Source organism: Eulemur rufifrons, chromosome 7 (assembly GCF_041146395.1).
Source record: "Eulemur rufifrons isolate Redbay chromosome 7, OSU_ERuf_1, whole genome shotgun sequence".
Classification (NCBI taxonomy): Eukaryota; Metazoa; Chordata; class Mammalia; order Primates; family Lemuridae; genus Eulemur; species Eulemur rufifrons.
In genome coordinates, this window is record NC_090989.1 from 64,953,989 (window position 1) to 64,973,354 (window position 19,366).

Sequence of the window (19,366 nt, forward strand, 5' to 3'; positions counted from 1 at the left end):
GACCCCAAAATACAAGGGAATTTGTCCATTTTTATGCTTAGGTTTAACAAATACAGACAATTGTGTAAAAATATGGTTAGACCAAAAGTATATGATCTAATGCTAAAAGACTGAGTGGAGATACCCCAATTTCAGTGATTTCATTCAGGAGGCTTTGGCTAGATGTAGAGATGAAATGTGCTGTATGTATTTGTTGTCAGTCAACCCAGAACGCACCTAACAGCCAATTATGCTAAGGAATATGGCTGTCCTCCCCCTCCCCCACTCACCTGTAAACACTGTACACTCTCCTAAGCTTGGCAGATGTAGAAGGCCAGAATTATGGGGGTTCAGAAGATGAGGGAAAATCTGACAGTGGTTGCAAATAAAGCATACGACTTCTTGAAGAGCCAGTATACTAAGATAGATCTTTGTGACACTACAATGGAAAAATGATCGTTTTGTCTGCACAACTCTTTGTGGTCCTTAAATTAGTTGTTGGCTAGAAGGAATTCATAAAGGAGCCCTTACAAAACGCTACTCCCCTTTATTCTGTACAGTGTTAGTTATACTCATGAAATAAAGTAAAGTACCACTGCTATTTATTGAGAAAATTCCTAGTTGAACAGCAGTCATTTAATTACGAAGTCGCTGAAGTTAGAGGAAATCTATGGCAAAATATTATTACTATTTGATATCTGATGATCAATGATCCAAAGAATTGGATTAATATTTCCACAGAACATGATTGTGGTCAATAACTGTGTTTCTATTTCCAGGCATTTTTAGGTGAATTCTCTAGAAGGTCCAGCAGAAATCCCAACAAGGACAAGATTCTCAAGGCTGGAGATACCCCAGGTCTGGTGAAATTGTTCTGCTAAGGAAATATTTCCCTTTGCTTAGTAACTCTTCAGTGATGGTTGAGTCCAACAGAAGGAAACAAAGTTAATTCACATGAAAAACAAATTGGTGATAGAGAAGGTGTTAGAGCACGTCCCATTGTCTGGGTACACAAAGAAACCAACCTATTAACACAAACCAAATCATTGGTAATGAAACCAGAGTTTTGAAGAAATGATAATAAAAAATAACTAAATTGCGTACAGCACATTATGCTTTGCTAATTGCTTTCATATATATTATATTATTTATCTGTATTATGGCCCCATGGGTAGGTGGTTCTCTTGCTACTGTATAAACATCAAAAGGGAGATCTAAAGAGTTTAAAGGATGAGTGGAAGTGGCACACCTAAGTTGTGAAGCCTCAGAGTGTGGAGTGGACAGTACATAATATGTCAGGATGTTAAAGGTAATTTCCTCTGAGCACCCTTGATATTGCTACTCCAGTGGTAATAAAAGGATCTCCCAGGGATGTTTTCCACATGAAAGAAGAGAGCACTTTGCACCCTCCCCTTATTCCTCACTCCCTTCTCATGATGCCACAGCAACTTTTGCCAGTAAATAGACTGGTCCAATCAGACGTTTCTGCCTCATCCTATTTAACTGAGAAAATGTAGACTCTCCTACTGCCACAAAGCATTGTTTTCTAATTTCCTTTAAAAAGAAAACCTAGTGGTTGAACAGGCCAGGAGACATGATAATGTTTGGATTTATGTTAGGGAAAAGAAAGAGGACTGTGAAGAGAATAGGACCCCAAGATATTTCCTCTTCCTCCAAGAGCCAGCCCGTTCTTTATCCATTCTCTTTCTTTTCAGGTGTCATCGGGACTGGCTCTAATTCTTGGTTCCTAACGTATGAAATGAAAATTGGTGCAATTACTTTCCAGGTTGCTGTTGGAGATATCACCAAAGAAAATGTAGATGTTATTGTAAACTCGACAGCAAGAACATTTGAGTGGAAATCAGGTACTTTATTTAAGCAATGTACTTGATTGCAACTATTAACGTGACTAATATGTGGGAGGGAAATTGTGGCTAACATTGCTGTGAGTAGACAGAGAGTGTTGTAGAAAATATGCTGGTCTTGGACTCAGAAAGACCTGGGTTGAATCTGAGCTATACCACTCGCCATCGTGTGACCTTGGACAAGTCACTGGACCTCTCTCAGCCTCAGTTTCTTTGCCTGTCAAATTTCCACTTCCCAGAGGAGGATTAGATGGGTGTGACTGATGTAAAGGTGGAGTCTAACTGTTGCACTGTAGTCAATGTTAGCTCTCATCCCCTTTTTGGCTCTGGACTATCAGACTTCCACATTTATAAGTTAATAAGCTTTAAGTTCCTCTCTTTTTATTTCCTCTCTTATGCAGTCTCACCGCCTGTAGCTCTTCTCTTCTCTCTACATTACACTAACCCAGAAATGAAACTCACCCCCTTTTTCTTGATTTTCTCTGAAATGTGTGACCACACCCATTACAATAACACTTTTGAGCATGCCCTCCCCACATGTATCTATTTGCTTATAACTTACCTACATATACTCTTATGCTAATATATTTTGTATATTGTAAAACATTGACTTACACTAAAAGGGTAAAACACAACCAGAAATAGAATTTTAAATATTTTCTAAATTGTAAAATATTATGGAACTTACTATACAGAAGTGAATCTATAGAATAGCCATTTAATTTATTGATCACTCAATTTTTTAGTCATTCAAAATGTAGACATAAAGAATATCTAGTTATATAAAATATGCTAAGTGGAACATAAGCATTTTTCCCTGCCACCTTTCAGAATTCCATTAAAGCAATAGTAAAAGAACGAAAAGGGTATAAACCCACAGGGAAAAAGAGCTTTGAAGGGAAAGCAACTATGAATAAGCAATAACATATTTTTAGAAGCTGGGAAGTTGTTAGCAAGCAGTGGTAACTGACATGGAGTAGGGAAAACTTGGTACCTGCTAGAGAGAACAGCAGCCCCCATAGACATGGGAACTGGAGGCAGCAGGTACCTGGGAAGGCTGGGGGGCAAGTGTAGACATGAAAACAGAACTGGATGAAATTCCGTATCAGCAGCACTTAGACCTCTTGTTTCTGTTCCCCCTCCTTGCTCTTCCCTGACCAGAGATGGGAGGTTTATTCTCTAGAGAAATGGAACCAGGGAGATTCTGGACTTAGGGCACCAGGCACAGGTGAGATGGGGAGCTAGACTGAAAACTGTGTCTAGGAGAAAGTCTCTGAACTGAACAGGAGTGTCCAGCCCCTCTCCTTGCGTGGCTCCTGGAACAGCAGATGGTAGGTCCTGCCGGCTCCACTTACGCTGAGGCCCACTGGTCAACAAGCCTCCTCACATAGAATTCTAAGCTTACTTTTAAATATGAACTGACTAGCCAGGATCACTTGACATACGAGAGAAGTTTCCATCACTGCAAAGACAGAGACCAGAACAAACAAACCAGAAAAAGGAATTTTAAAAAAGGACATCCAGCCTAGGCAACATAGTGAAATCTTTCTTTAAAAAAATTGGAAAAAAAAAAGATGATTTATAATATACTCAATCAAGGATACATAGATATAGATATATATCTCTTCATAGTGGTAAAATAACTAACATTTATTCAATATTTTCTGCATGCCAGGTTCTGTGCTAAGCATTTTTCATCCATTATCCCTTTTAGTGTTCAGATAACCCTGTGAGAGAAGTGCCATATTAGCCTCTGTGTAACAGATGAGAAACTGAGTCCTCACCTATTAGCTCCTAAGTGGAGTTAACTCCAACTCACTCAGTCTGTCAAAATGCAATGTCCGTATTGTTAACCATTCAACCCAGCTGTCATTAGACTTGACCAAAGTGGTGAAGCTGTAGCCTTGCTTGAAAGATTCATTGGACTGAAACCAGCTACTTGTCAGTGAAAAAATAAAGAACTTAAGTAAAATGCTCAATTTCAGTATGGTTTTGAAATCCATGCTTCTCATTAGCATCAGAACTTTTAGTTTTATATGTTTTGTTCATTTTTATAAAACAATGAGGGTAGAATGCAAAAACAATTCAAATAACTGCAAAAATAATCCCTGTGCAAGTAGAGAAGGTAACGCTGCAGACACTAGACTTTCAGCCTTTGGGCCGTGCCATCATGCAGGGATCAGGTTGTTTATTCACCAGCCCTTGAATGAAGGTTGCTGCAGAAAACAGGATTTGCTGGGGCAGGGGGACCAATAGATGATGCACAAAAGGGTGAGTTGAACAAAATTCTAATGTACAAAGGCCATAACCACTTACTGAATTTTTACTGATACTTTTTACCATTACCGTGTCTTATTTAGGTGTGTCGAAAGCAATTTTAGAAGGGGCTGGACCAGCTGTGAAAAATCAATTGACTGCACTAGGTATGGTCACATGTTACTCTTGGCTACAAACTATTGAAAATTAGAGGGCTGAGAACACTATGAGAGGACCCACAGGACGCCTGGGGTTAGAGTAGGGTTGGTTCACTGGGAGAACAGGCATAGGTGGTGGGACTTGGTGGCTGCCGGGGAGAGGTCCTTTACCCCACCATCCCATCTGTCCTTTCCTTTGTGAGTATTAAAAAGACACCAGGCCTGGGTCCTAAAAATCCAGGCTTCATCATTTACCGAGCAACCCCAGGCATGTCATCCAACCTCTAAGAGCTTTGCCTCTCTCATCCATAAGCAGGTCCTACTATTATAGTAAGGAGTGTGAGAATGGCTGTCCCATGGCCGGTTGTGAGGATGAGAAAGAACAATGAATGTGAAAAGTTTTGTAAACTGTAAAGTGCTGTACAAATATCTTCCACTTTCCCCAACCTTGTCCTACTTCTTATAGCACCTCTCCATATGGCTGACTTCTAGGCCTTTTTTGAATGAGTGTGGAGCCTGAGTGGGGAACCTAAAGGACTATATGTCCTTCAAAACCTCCCTTGCAGAACTGGGTAGACAGTCAGCTGCGAGCACTTTGAGGAAGCACCATGTTTGACAATATAGTCCCACTACTGACCTGCTATGGTGCCTGAAACACCAATCTTAATAGCTCTCTTCTGATTAAGACATTTTCTCTGGAGTGAATAAATTACTGAAGGGAGAACAGAGGAAAATAATGCTTGATCACCAGCACGAGGATGTTAGCAGGGATTTGAGCACTGGAAGAGCTAGCTGCGCCTTGGAAGGCAGAAGCAGAGGATGAAGCTGGGGTTGGACGAGCTGGGAAAGCCTAAGGATGCTGGGAGCGGGGAGCCGGTGGGCACCTGAGGGCCCCAGTGAGTGTCTGGGTGCTCCTAAGGAGGGCAGCGGGAGGGGCAGGGATCCTTTCTCCTCCTCCTCCGTTTTGCCAGACTCAGCCTTACTCAGAGCTGCCTGAACCTAAAGGGCAGTGTACGTAAAACAGCCCTGGTAGTTTCCACGTGCTCAAGAGCTCTCGGGGTTCCGAGGGAGGGAGAAGTTTTCATCCTTTCACACCTCCATCCATACCACAGAGTGCTTTGCTTTTACCTCCTTGAAAAATTAATCTGGCTGAATGAGAAGATTATAATTATTAATTAATTATTTTATTAGTATTATAAAATTGCTCTTTTGGGACAGTAGGGTGGGGGTTAAGAGTGCTGGAGACTGACTACCTGGGTTCAAATATCTTTCACTTTCAATTCTGGGTTTCAATTCTGATGTAATGTCAAATGTAAGGTTCAAGTCCTGGGCAGTCTTGGACTACGGACCTTACATCTGTGTGGCTCTGTTCTTTCTGTGTAATAGAAAAAACAGTACCTACCTCCTAGGCTTGTTTTGGGGACTGAATGGATTAATGCAGATAGAGCACTTTGGAACAGCACCCAAAATATTCAACGATGTATTTGTTGAGTTCAAGAATTCTGATTATAAAGAAAACAAGCCTGTCACAGTCCCAGTGAATGAAGCCAGCAGGCTCGAGGGAGGCTGGGCTTCATGGCTTTCTCTGATGTCAGCTAGTTTCATTTCTCAGTGATCACAGTGTTGCTTCCAGTAACTGATGGGCTGTGTGTTTGTTTTTCTTCCCCTTTTTCAGCTGCACGGCCTCACAGAGGTTTTATAATTACACAAGGTGGAGACTTAAGGTGTGGCATAATAATTCATGTTCATGGGGGAGACGATGTCAGGAAAACAGTCTCCAGTGTTCTAGAAGAGTGTGAGCAGAGGAATTACACATCAGTTTCCCTTCCAGCCATCGGAACAGGTTTGCAGCCTCTCATCCCTCTAAAGTTCTGAGTGATCCAGCTTCCTCTGGACTTGTCTCACTCACAAGGAAATCGAAGCTGAGTCCACCTGAGGGCAGCAATAGTTGTGTAAATCAGAGAGGGGGCAACCTTTAGATCCTGAGGGGATCTAAAGCAACCAGCTATGGGACCCAAGCCTCTTTCCGCCATCTTTCTTCTTTATTCTGTCTTCCCTAAGTATCTTTCCAGGTTTGGTCCTGAACTTCATGGTTTGCTCACTGTGTTCCCCTGCCTTGGGAATTCATTTGCTCTTATTGTATCTGTTCCCATTTCTGCAGTGACTCCCAACTCAGCGCTTCTCACCCTCTTCAGGATCTCCCCTGGGAGAGTTCTCCGTTACCAGAAGCTTCGTTACATGAGAATCAAAAATCATCCTCCCTCGCAGACAGATACTCCTCTTGGGCTCTCTGGTTTTCTACTGTCCTCCTTCAGTAGTGCTACGATGCGCCCAGCTGCCCTGGTCTGCCACCCTTTCTTCCTTGTGTCCCCAGACCCCCATAGCCAGTAAGTCCTGCTAAATTTTTTTCCAGAGGGTTGTTGAGGTTCAGCCTTCCTTTTAGTTTCAAACCTTTAATACCGGCCCCATCTGGTTTTCTGCCATGTTTCCTAGCTGGCTCCTCATTCATGCATTTATTAAATTAAAATGCTGTGTCCGGGCGTGGTGACTTACACCTGTAACCCAGCACTTTGGAAGACTAAGGCAGGAGTATTGCTTGAGGCCAGGAGCATGAGACCAGCTTGGGCAAGATAGCAAGACTCTGTCTCTACAAAAACTAAAAAAAACTAGCTGGGCATCGCGATACATGCCTGTAGTCCCAGCTACTTGGGAGGCTGAAGCAGTAGGATCGCTTGAGCCCAGGAGTTCCAGGCTGCACTGAGCTATGATGACACCACTGCACTCCAGCCTGGGTAACAGAGCAAGACTCTTCTCAAAACAAAAAGAAGCTACTACCCAGGCCCTGTGTAGCATTAAGTACTCATGAATAAGATGCAGTTGCTACAGTTTAGCAACAAGCTCTGGTTTATCCTACTCTCAGTTGCTAGGAACACTCCTCATCTCTGTCATATCGCACAATAATTTGCTCTTCTTAGTTGAAGACCCTGCTGCTGACCCATGTCCTGATTCACTCCATCCATGTGACCTGTGACTCTCATGAAGTGAGGGCTTCTCATTTGGGAAGTCAGGGGCTGGGTAGAAGTCTATAGCCGCAGGTTACCATTAATTGAAGAGGCTCTTTTAGCAATTAAATTCCTAGCCTTAGAGTCATCGTCATCATCTTCGCTTAACTCTGTAGGCTTCCTTCTGCTTCCCAGATTAAAACTGAAGACCCCTGCTGGGTATCCCAGGCCCTTCTTTCATGAGCTCCAGGGCACCCTTCCAATGAGCGCTGCACGTTCTTCTGGCTTCCCCACTGCCCTCATTGCCACCTAGAACCTATTTGTCCCACTTTTTTCTCCTTTTGGTCATGTTATTCTTCCCATGTGGATCCTCTTCCATTGCCTTCTGCCAAATTACAGCCCTCACAAATCCTGCTTGTTTTGCTCTCATCAACCAGAGCAAGCAACAGAGCCGGGTTCAAACACAGGCAGCCTGGTCCCAGAGCCTGCACAGTTTTAACCATTACATTTTTCTTTAGTATTACATTGTTTTCTACCATTATGTTCTTAGTTACTGTATTCTTAGTGATTGATCATATTCTTATCTGTATTACCCTTTATCCTCTATTATTACCCCAAGTTATAGCTGAGCAAACTGAATTGTAGAGGCATTAAGGGCTAAGTTGTGTTCCCCCAAAATTTGTATTTTGAAGTCCTAACCCCAATACGTCAGAATGTGACTGTATTTGGAGATAGGGTCTTTACAGAGGTAATTAAATTAAAATGAGGCCATTAGCGTGGGCCCTAATCCAATCTGACTGGTGTTCTTCTAAGAAGAGGAGATTAGGACACTGACAGGTATAGAGGGAAGACCATGTGAAGACACAGGGAGAAGATGGCCATCTACAAGCCACAGGGAGAGGCCTCAGCAGAAACCGCCTCCACCGACACCTTGACCTCAGTCTTCTAGCCTCCAGAATTGTGAGAAAATGAATTTCTGTTGCCTACGCCGCCAGTCCATGGCATTTGGTATAGCAGCCCTAGCAGACTCATGCAAGAGCAATCAAATGGTTTACATAAGATCACACAGCTAATAAGTAGCAGAGCCAAGACATAAACCCAGATCTTCTGTATCCAAATCACATGTTCTTTTCTCTGCACTGCTAGTGCTCTTCAGCTGAAGACCAATAAGACCACCAGGAAGAACACACACTATGGGGAACTATGTAGCATCTCAGTAAGAGGATGTTAGAAAGGACTTATTAATGAATTTGGGCCTAGGTGATTTTGTGGCAGTCTTTTCTCTGGATGGGATACTTTCAGGAAGCAGACATAATCTATGACTGGGTATCATATCTAGAAGGAGGGAAGAACGAAGTGTGGCTAAACCTGTGATTGGTAATGAAGCAGCTGTCACTCATTATTAGTCAGGATAGAGGGATGTTTGGCCATTTTTGTGGTTTGGACAGTTTTTGTCTGTGATCAGACATGATTATGGAGTGGTCTTGGTTTTGTCTTAATTCATCATGGTCACAGATCGGTTACATTGATGATGTTCTATAAAATCATTTGTGTTCAGCCAAGAACACCAAGACCTAGCTGTGAATGTCAGTTCCTGGATGCCAGAGGGCTTCTTGCTTCTCAGCACCAAGACCTGCACTTGCCAGATCTCATCACATTACTAACAGCAGCTAAAAGGTTTTTTTGTCACTTAAAAAAAAATTTTTTTTTTTTTCAGGAAATGCTGGACAAGACCCAAGCATAGTTGCGGATAACATAATCGATGCCATTGTAGACTTCACATGGAAATATTCCACCCCATCATTAGAAACAGTTAAAGTTGTCATCTTTCTATCTAAGCTGCTAAATGTATTCTATGACACCATGAAAAAAAGAGACACCCCCGCATCACCTACCCTTCAGGCCACATTCTACAAGGCTGCGAGTAAGATGTTCATTTTTAAAAATCACAAAGCTATCTCTGATATCACTTAGAAAATGTTTAGATGTGAATGCTCATTAGGTTTATAATTTTCTATCAGTTTTAGGACTTTACAGACAACTTCTTAGGATACATGGGGAAAGTATAAGAATTAAGAATTATTTTTCTTAGAGGGAAAATCATGCCTGGGAAACAGAAATAGCAAATGAACAGGAAGGGAATAGAAGTGAGAACACAGGAAGAGTGGGGCAGGCTTTGCAGATTCTAGCCTACTCTCTCATTATTTACTTATTGATTGGTATTGACCCTCAGTGCCCCTTGTAGCTATGAACTAGTTGATCGATATTTTTTTTATTAATCACCCACCTTTAGACAAGTTAGCCTGGAAACAGAAGCAGATGCAAGAAGGTAGTAGCCAGGGTCATCTGGTTGTATTACATCACAAGCAGCCAGACAGATGCCCAGCGGCTACTCTGCAAGATGAGTTTATACTTTATGTGTGAGTATCTGTGTCGATTAGTTCCTCTGATCTAGCTTTCCCCACTTTGTGGCTTCTGTACTACGGCTAGTGATGAGGCACACGTGCCATCAGTAGCTGCCCCGCACTGAGATTGTTGTCTGGTGATACCAGTAGGAATTTCTGCTCTCTCTACATTTATTTCCTGACAACAATTCTCCGCAATGTGCCACAACACACGATACATGTAAAGTGTACATATACACTTAACATCTGGAACATGATGCCAGCGGGCAGAGCTCTCTTTTAAGCCCCGAGATTCCTTCGGATGGGACCAGTTCAGGTCATCACTGCAGACAGGGAACTGGGACTGCACAGGTTGGCCAAGCCAGTCACACCCTCCACATCTGAGCCAAAGGGGAATCACTGAGGCAATGCGGAACAGTTGTTTCCCGAAGGAAATTCGGGCTGCTTTTATCAGAAGGAGGGGAAGGGATGCCAGGCTGTGAAAAATAATATGTACCTATGATAGTTTCTAGGGCTAGATTCCCTTTTGTCTTTTTAGAGGAAAATTTTTATTTAAATTTAAGAGCAGTAAATAAGTCATTATCAGTAAAGTAAAAAATAAAGTTAAATGGGTTCACCCACTCCCTGCTTTCATCAAGATTTTAAATTGACTTATAAAATTAAAAAAAAAAAGTGAACTTAAAGAAAGAAGCAAACAAAAAAATGACTAAAATGAGCATACAATGGATGGTATCAGACACCTGGGTTGTCAACATAGTGAAAGAATGAATCCAGTCTGAGCCTCCGGCACCTGAGGCAAAACCAAACTACAACAGCAAAACCTCATTACATAATCTTTGTTGTTAGATAAAATATCAGATAAAAGGAAGTTTGTTGGCCCAGATAAACTTGAATTTTTGTAAGAATTTATCAGATGGCTCTCTTTAAAAGTGAGCTTAAAGAGGACACCTTTGAGTTTCATTTGGGCAGGTGATACACAATTACCTTTTAAATGTATGTTAAAGCTATTTATTGAGGCAGAGAGCATTTATTGAGCACCAGTTGTATATCAGACATGAGAGGTGTAGATTTGGGAAGTCATGTGAGTAGGTGGGAGTTGAAGCCCGTAAGTGTGAATTGGCTTATTCATGGAGAGTATCAGGAGGACTAGTGGGGGCTGAGTCAAGATCCTTGTTTTTTTTTTTTTGGAGACAGAGTCTTGCTCTGTCACTCAGACTGGAGTACAGTGGCGTCATCCTAACTCACCACAGCCTCAAACTCCTGGGCTCAAGCAGTCCTCCTGCCTCAGCCTCCCAAGCAGCTGGGACTACAGGTGCACACCACCATGCCCAGCTAATTTTTTAAGTTTTTGTAGAAACATGGTCTCACTATGTCATTCAGGCTGGTCTCGAACTCCTGGCCTCAAGTGATCCTCCCACCTTGGCCTCCCAAAGTGCTGAGATTACAGGCATGAGCCACCTCGCCTGGCAAGATTCTTGGTTTTTAATCCCATCTCCACAGGTGGAGAAGAGACAGGCAGGGTGCACAAGGAGAAATAAGTGAGGGCATTTATCCTGAATACCAGGTATGCAAAAGTAGAACTTATCTTTTAAAGGATATCTATGGAAAAAGGGCTCAGGAAAGTGCCTGGCACATGGCAAACACTTAAGGAAAGGTAGCTACCATGTTATCTTCCATGAAGCACTGGGCTGCAAGTCAACAGAACAAAATTCTCTTCCTTACTTTGATAATGACCTTCCATATGTTGGATGAGTGAGTCTTCAACTTTCCTGGGACTTCATTTTCTTTTCTCTAAATTGTCTAGCCAGGATCACCTTTTGTACACAGGCAGATAAGGATGGGGTTTAAGGGTCTTTCCTCTCAAGAAAATACCTTTGGCTTTACACTTTACTCCCTCTTAAAATACAAATACTAGTGGAATATAAAAAATATCAAGCTTAATCAGTTTTTAAGAATAATAATCATATGTTTATAAAGGACTTGGCATTCCCTAAAGTGTTTTCAGACCCCATATTATATTTTAACCTTGTAACAATTCTGTGAGGTTACAGAGGTAAATAGAGCAGATTTTATAATTTCCATTTCACAGATGAGCAAATGAAAAAGCACTCAAGTGGCATTACTTGTTCAATGTCATATGGCTAGTCACAGGCTGAGGCCAATCAGGTCTTCTGATTCCAAGTCCTCATAGCTTTTTGCTCTCTCACCTCCTGGCATGAAAGGAATAGAGGATCCAAAGGAAAACGTCACTTATTTCCTAGCCTTGTTTGTGTACTTAGGGGAAAGTAGCAGGTTGAAAGGACCCTGAGGCCTAGAACTAGAAATGACAGTGCCAAAAGATCCTGAAGGAGATGGATAGTGGGGGAAGGAAGGAACATAATTCCTATTAACAATGTGTTACCAAAGGCTTGGCATTTGTCCTCACAGCCACATCAGAAGAACAAGAACAAGTGGTTTGAGGAGAAGGAAAGAGAAGTTTATTACTTTGCCAGCAAAGGAAGAAAAATGGTAGACCTCATCTCAAAATCCTAATTTCCTGAACATTAGCAGAAATACAGAGCCTTTAAAGGGAGTGCCCCTCCGTTTTAGGCTATTGTGGTTAACTATTCTAATCCTCCCATCTCTGCCAAAGACAAAGCCCCACCTGAGCCCACCTAGGCGCTGGCACCAGCCTGGGATGCAAAGACAAAAAGGCCCTCTCCCTGCTACTCCCAACCACTGGCCTGAGGCAGGGATGCGCACGTTTTAATTCTTAAAAAGGAGTGGAGGATGTTTTAAAGAGACAGAAAATATTTTTGCCATTTTTAATTTTATTTATTTATTTTTTAGGCCCTTCCCTCTATTACAAAAGCCCTGCACGGGAAGGAAGCATCTCCGCTGAAACCCCTAAAAGAAAATTTGAAAAGAGCTCACAGATTAGAGTTATACACCTCCCTGTGTCAGCAGGACTTACCCCGGGTGGATGTGCTGAACAGAAGAGTGTCCCGGATCACTCTCGCAGGCCTGATATATCTTTCTTTACAAGTGAGTAAATTGTGGCTTTGTTTTTAAGGAAGAAATCCTGTGGTGCTGTGCTAGTTTGTGGCATTTTCTTCTCTAATGCAGTCTGTCCATATTTATACTAGTCATGCTATCGTAGCAAGGTGATGTCTAGCCTCCACGTTTTCAAAGTTCCTGGAAGCCACTGCAAAGCAAAGGAAAACTTTGGGCATAATCACCTTATGTGAAAGGATTCCCTTAGTACGTCTGCTATTTTCTATATATATGGTGCTTTCTCTACTTAGTGTAAAAGATGGGATACAGAACAATGTGCTTTAAATATCTTTAGCAGGGTAATCATTTTTCAAAAGAAAAATAAAGAACCCCATTAAATAAAACTGACAAAAGTGAAAGCATCAATAAATTGACATTCATGTTCAATGAATCTAAGTTTATCTAAATATTTTAACTAGACCTTTAGTTAATACATTATGTGTCATATGGGTATCAGACTCTTCATTTCATTTGTATTTACTCAATTGAGGATAATTTAAAAAGCAGCTGTGAAATATGTAGCTTAATAAGAGCATAGGAAGTGCCCTGATTTTCAGAGGTCCCTGGAAATGAATATCACGTTTTCACCAAATGCTGACTTTCTAGATAATGTTCCTCAACACTGGACTGCCATGAATCGTCAGCTGTGTTGTATGGTCCAGCTGCTGCCTGAACAATCAGAATATCAAACTGTAAAGGACAAGTTCGCTAAGACTTGTTTTTATTACACAATAGAGAAGGTAATACCGTGTTAAAAATTTACTGTTTTAAAATGTTGAAGAACTAATGTGAAAGTCATCTCTTTTTTAATAACCCTTTTTCTTCCTTTGTACCTTGTATGTTTATTTTAACTGGAATTAGATTTAGCTCCATAGATTTCAAATCTCCTGGTTCATTCACTAGCAGTAATGAAGGATATTCTCAAAAGTCACATGTATGTGTTAGGATACTTTCAGCTGCAAGCATAAACAGAGCCACTCAAACTGATTAAACAAGGAGAATTGTACTGGAAATTAATGGAAAGTCTGGAAGTAGGGTGGGCTTTGGAGCAGTGTGATCCCATAGCTAGGTGATGTCCTGGGTCCAGTTTCCCTGTCTTTGACATCCACAGTGTCAGCTTCCTCATAAGGCTGGACTCTCTGTGTGGTTGTAGGACGGCTGCTGGTGGTAATCAGGGATCTCTGCTTCCTCATTCACAGCCCACAGAAGACAACTATATCCTGTCCTACAATCACTAGACAAGAGCCCCAAGGTTTTTATTTTGTTTTTTCATTTCCTGTGTGCCTTACTTACCAAGGTTTTATTGAATGGACCACTCCAACCATTTCTGTGTCTGGGGAATACCATGTGCTGGTTGGCTTGGGCCTGGGCCATCAGCTTCCTCACTGTGTGATCCATCTGGAGATCCTGATTGGTGTAACCCAATTAGGCTCCACCCTAGACCTGTTAATATAAGTGGGGCCATTTTCACTCAAACCAGTTGTTGATGGGGTGGAATGGATGTTCAGGAGATTACCACAATGTCCACTGTGCTGCATAAAAATATTAGTAAAGTGTAGGGGTTTATCAGCAGGTCATTGTCAAACTATGTATATCAGAGCAGGGTGTGGCATCCTAGTAATTTAAAATCTAGTCACTTCTTCCATAGAACTGTGTACTTACCTACATTATAGCACTTGTAAAATTGTATTTTTTTTTTTTTTTTTTTTTGAGACAGAGTCTCACTCTGTTGCCCAGGCTAGAGTGAGTGCCGTGGCATCAGCCTAGCTCACAGCAACCTCAAACTCCTGGGCTCAAGCGATCCTCCTGTCTCAGCCTCCCGAGTAGCTGGGACTACAGGCATGCACCACCATGCCCGGCTAATTTTTTCTATATATATTTTTAGCTGTCCGTATAATTTCTTTCTATTTTTAGTAGAGATGGGGTCTCGCTCTTGCTCAGGCTGGTCTCGAACTCCTGAGCTCAAACGATCCGCCCACCTCGGCCTCCCAGAGTGCTAGGATTACAGGCGTGAGCCACCGCGCCCGGCCTAAAATTGTATTTTGATAACCTTTCACATGCCTGGCTTCCCAATTAGACAGGGAGCTTCTTAAGGTAGGAGTTGCATCTTATTCATGTCTGCATGCCCAGTACCTAGCACACAGCCTAGCACATAGTAGGACATAATATGTATTGAACAAACAAAATTGAATGAATGAACTTAATTCCTAAGAGAAGAGAACCAGGAGAGACATCCTGCAGAAAGGACAGAAATTTAAAGGAGGAGATGCTTCATGGGGCTAAAAGCTGTTAAAAGTGCAGTTGGCCTTCTGTATCCATGGCTTCTGTGCCCATGGTTTCAACCAATTATAGATCAAAAATTGCATCAGGCCTATGATGTTTGCATCTGTACTAAACATATACAGACTTTTTCTTCTTGTCATTATTCCCTAAACAATACAGTATGACAACTATTTACAGAGCATTGACATTGTATACAGGAGGATTGCATAGGTTATATGCAAATATGGTACTGCCATTTTATATAAGGGACTTGGGCATCCTTGAATTTTGGTATCTGCAAAAGTCCTGGAACCAGTCCTCCACGGATATTAAGGGACCACTGAAAGGGAAGCAACAACCTCGCTTCCGTTGTGTTTAGCCAATATCTGCAACTTTGTTAGCTCTTAGCCTTCTAGCATACCCATTTTGAAAATCTCCAACTTTGGATTAATCCCATAACCCAACTTCTTTCTCGCTGCTCCTAGATAAAATCAGTACTAATTCATGGTCCCCCAACTCAGCTGCACTCTCCAGGCTACCTGGAATTCTTCGGTGCTTCCTCTAGTCAGTTGCCTCCTGCATTCCTTATTCCAAGCCTTCGTCACTTTCCCTGAGGCCGCCATCACTCTCAGCAAAACAATTTTCCCTCCTGCTCTTATTGCTTGGCCTCTCCTAAACATCTGCCCTAGGTACCCACTCCAGTCTTGTTGAACCTCTCTTCTTTTTCTGTTTCCAGAACAGCATTCTCTCAGATTTCCTCCTTCCTCCCCAGACATAGATTCTCTGGAGCCCTTTCTTATGCTTTCACAGCTCTGTGTATGTTCTCCTAACCTATCCCTTATCACTCTGAGGGGCAGTAATTTGTTTTCTTGTTTTTCTTCCCCATTAGACTGAACATTTCACTAGGACAGAGGCCCAGTACGGCACTGGATTCATAGCAGATGTTCCGTAGATGACTATTGAATGGATGCTAATTAACTTCATTTCTTAGAAGGAAGGAAAACAAGTAGAGAGTGATATTTTGAAAAGAAGTTAAAAAAAGATGAAGTTTCAAAGAGGGGGTTGTTCATGGTTTGAAATGCTATTGAAAGATCTAATAGAAACAGTCGTCAAATTAGGCAATTATGAGGTGATTTGTGACCATAAGTGGGGCAACAACAGAAAGAGTTGTTACTGGGAGAACCACATGGAATGGGTTTGAAGATGAAAAGGAATTAAGGAAATAGCTATTGAATGATTACAAATTTTTGAGTAGGAGTTTGAATGTCAGTGAATCTCTAGAAATTCCAGAGAATATGTATAGGTAAACATTTTGATATAAACTGTAAGTTCTATTATATAAAACAGATACTAATAATCACTATTACAAAGTATAGATACTAACAGATACTTGCAGCCTATCTTTTTCTAAAGGCAGAAAGCTACCTAATTTCTTCTGAATTTTCTTCTCCTTTTCCCTCTCCTCCCCGTCCTCCTCCTTCTCCTTTTCCTTCTCATCTTTCTCCCTCATATTGCTTACTTTAAATCCACAAGTACAATATACTGAGATCTAAGGTTATTTCCAAAACGTTTTGGTTTTTGTCATCTGCAGATTGAGAGAATACAGAATATATCTCTCTGGCACAGCTACCAGACAAAGAAAAAGCTCATGGAACTCAAGAATGGCCACACTGATAATGAGAGACTCCTCTTCCATGGGACAGATGCAGCCTCGGTGCCATATGTCAATGAACATGGCTTTAATCGCAGTTATGCTGGGAAGAACTGTAAGGAAGGGACTAATCTGGTTGATCAGAATGAGGTGAATGGTGGTTCTAGTGTCAACTAGTCGCATCCAGGCAGTATAGAGCCATAGATGGCAGCCGTATTGTCATTGTCAGGACACAGCTCACTGTGCTTCACCTGGAAGGACACTGACAGCCTTCTCAGGGAAGATGAAGTGAATTCTAGAAATGACAAAAAGTGGCTTTGGTGGGCACAAACTACATTTAAAAAATTTTTTTTGTCCGGTTTGGCATAGTTGTATATACTATATAATTTTACATTCTTAGGAAGGCTTTTGTCTTTCTCTTTACAGGTACAGCCTATGGAAAAGGAACCTATTTTGCTGTTGATGCCAGTTATTCTGCTAACAATACATACTCTAAGCCAGACGAGCAGGGGAGAAAGCATATGTATGTTGTGCAAGTACTTACTGGGAACTACACCAAGGGAAGTGTAGGATTAATTATGCCTCCACCGAAGGATCCTGCCAACCCCACAGACCTCTTTGACTCTGTCACAGACAATACACAACATCCATCGCTGTTTGTGGTATTCTCTGATCATCAGGCTTACCCAGAATACCTCATAACTTTCAGATGTAGAAAAATATACTTTTAATACCAAAGGGATGATTTAGTCATCTGTTTATAAGAACAATTTACAGAGTCTTTGTCTTCGCATTTGGCTTGTTTATCCAGCTAAAATTTCCCTTTTAGGTGCAGAAATGCTGAAAATTACCTTTTTAAAATGCTCTATTGCTGCAATTTGTAGCTTACCTTTTTTCTGAGCAAATTGATGGGTAGAAGCTGAGAAATGTGCAGTACGTTGGTGTAGTGGTAGCCATCCACAGACACCAAATCTATAGGAGAATAAAAAGCACATTATTCTTTTCTATCAGAAAAAAATAACATGTGTCACCTCACAACAAAGATGACATTGTTTTTATTGCAACATGTTAAGACATCAAACTGTGGTGGGTTAACCTGTACTATTTAAGTGGAGAGGCTACTGTTAGGTGCCTGGAACAGCTGGGGATTTTGCCTAACTAAGAAAAACTTGTCAATAGCTCAGCTGAAATGAGTGAAAGACAGACTATTACCTCAACTCTGTTGTGGAACAAATCAGGTAAAAAGGTATTGTATTGTTATTTAATGCTACATAAAAATTACCTCCAAATGTAGTGGCTTCATTTCATAGTCTGGGGGTCAGAAATTCAGGTATGGTCTATGGCCATACGACCCTGAATGCACCTGATCTTGTCTGATCTCGGAAGCTAAGCAGGGTCGGGCCTGGTTAGTACTTGGATAGGAGAAATTCAGGTATGGCTTAACTGGACCATTTTGCTAGGGTCTCTCTTGCATCTACAGGCTAGATGTCAGCAGGGGATGCTTGTTGGGGACTGGAGGTCTGCCTCCAGGGTGAATCGCTCACATAGCAGGCAAGTTTTTGCTGGGTGTTGGCAGGAGACCTCAAATGCTCTCCAGGAGGGCCTCTCCAAGTGTCCTCATGATGTGGCAGCTGGCCTGCTCCAGAGTGAGTAATTCAAGAGAGCAAGGCAGAAACCACAATATCTCCTATGATCTAGCCTCTGAAGTCACACACCATCTTTTCCACGGTGTCCTATTGGACTTGGATCAGCTGATTCCATCTGGGAAGGATTTACATAAGGGCATGAATACTCAGAGGCAAGAATCACTGGGGCCATCTTGGAAGCTGTATGAATGAGTGAGTGACAAGTAGAGAGAATGTTAGCAGTGAAAATGATACTAGAGGTCATCTGTCCCACTGTCCCCTTGTACATCTCCCCCAGCCCTCCCCGCTCTCAGGGCAAGAAGACCTCTAGCCTCTGCTTGACCACTTTCAGCACTCGACATCTTGAGGGGACCCATTCCGTTGTGGGACAGGGTTAATTATTACAAAACTCTTTTTCACACTGACTTGAAGTCTGTTCCTCTTTATCTACTACCTGCTGATCGCCGTCTAGACTTTTGGAGGACACAGAACAAGTCCTACCTCTTACCGCCAGCAGCCCCTCAGACTTGTCCCTTACCACTAGTATGTTAGAGTTATGTGAATTCTTGAAATATTTAGCAGCTCATTTATTCTGAAGCATCACTTTTGAAGAGCTACAGCCATTTAAGAAATATTTACATTATCATAAACAAGTTACATACACCTTTAGAGAGTACAGAAGAGTATAAAGAAAATAAGTCTCTCACCAAACTTCATACATGATTCCAACATTCAGAGAAAACTACTGCCAGTGTTCTCACACGCTCCCTTCTACTTTCTTCTCTGCCCACATTCACCAAAGTCAGACTCACACTTTACTCAATCACTTATTATACGGTATTGTATCTACCATTTTTCATTAACATTACGAGTTATTCCCTCATGTTGTTATTGTTTTCTATAAACAGAATTTTAATGGCTGAGTTATTCTGCTATATATCTTTCCCCTATTTTTATGTATATATAATGATAAAGTTTTAAAAAATGTGATAATCTTTACTTATTGTTTAATGACCAGATTTTATTTTGCAATGTATCATTTCCCCCATATCATTAAATATCTTCATGCATCATTTTTAATGATTGGATTGTATTTTATTGTATGTTTCTACCTATATGTTATGTCAACA

General features: G+C 41.5%; 1 protein-coding gene across 1 annotated transcript; it reads left to right on the forward strand.

Annotated features, from left to right (window-relative positions):
• The first annotated feature begins 687 nt into the window (after positions 1–687).
• PARP15 (poly(ADP-ribose) polymerase family member 15) lies at positions 688–19,152 on the forward strand. Its single transcript, XM_069475111.1, is given in 9 exon segments — positions 688–741; positions 744–837; positions 1,695–1,844; positions 4,205–4,267; positions 5,934–6,101; positions 8,978–9,184; positions 13,305–13,438; positions 16,552–16,726; positions 17,038–19,152. Coding segments are annotated over 9 exon segments (1,350 nt in total). The 3' UTR covers positions 17,343–19,152.
• Positions 19,153–19,366: the final 214 nt, after the last annotated feature.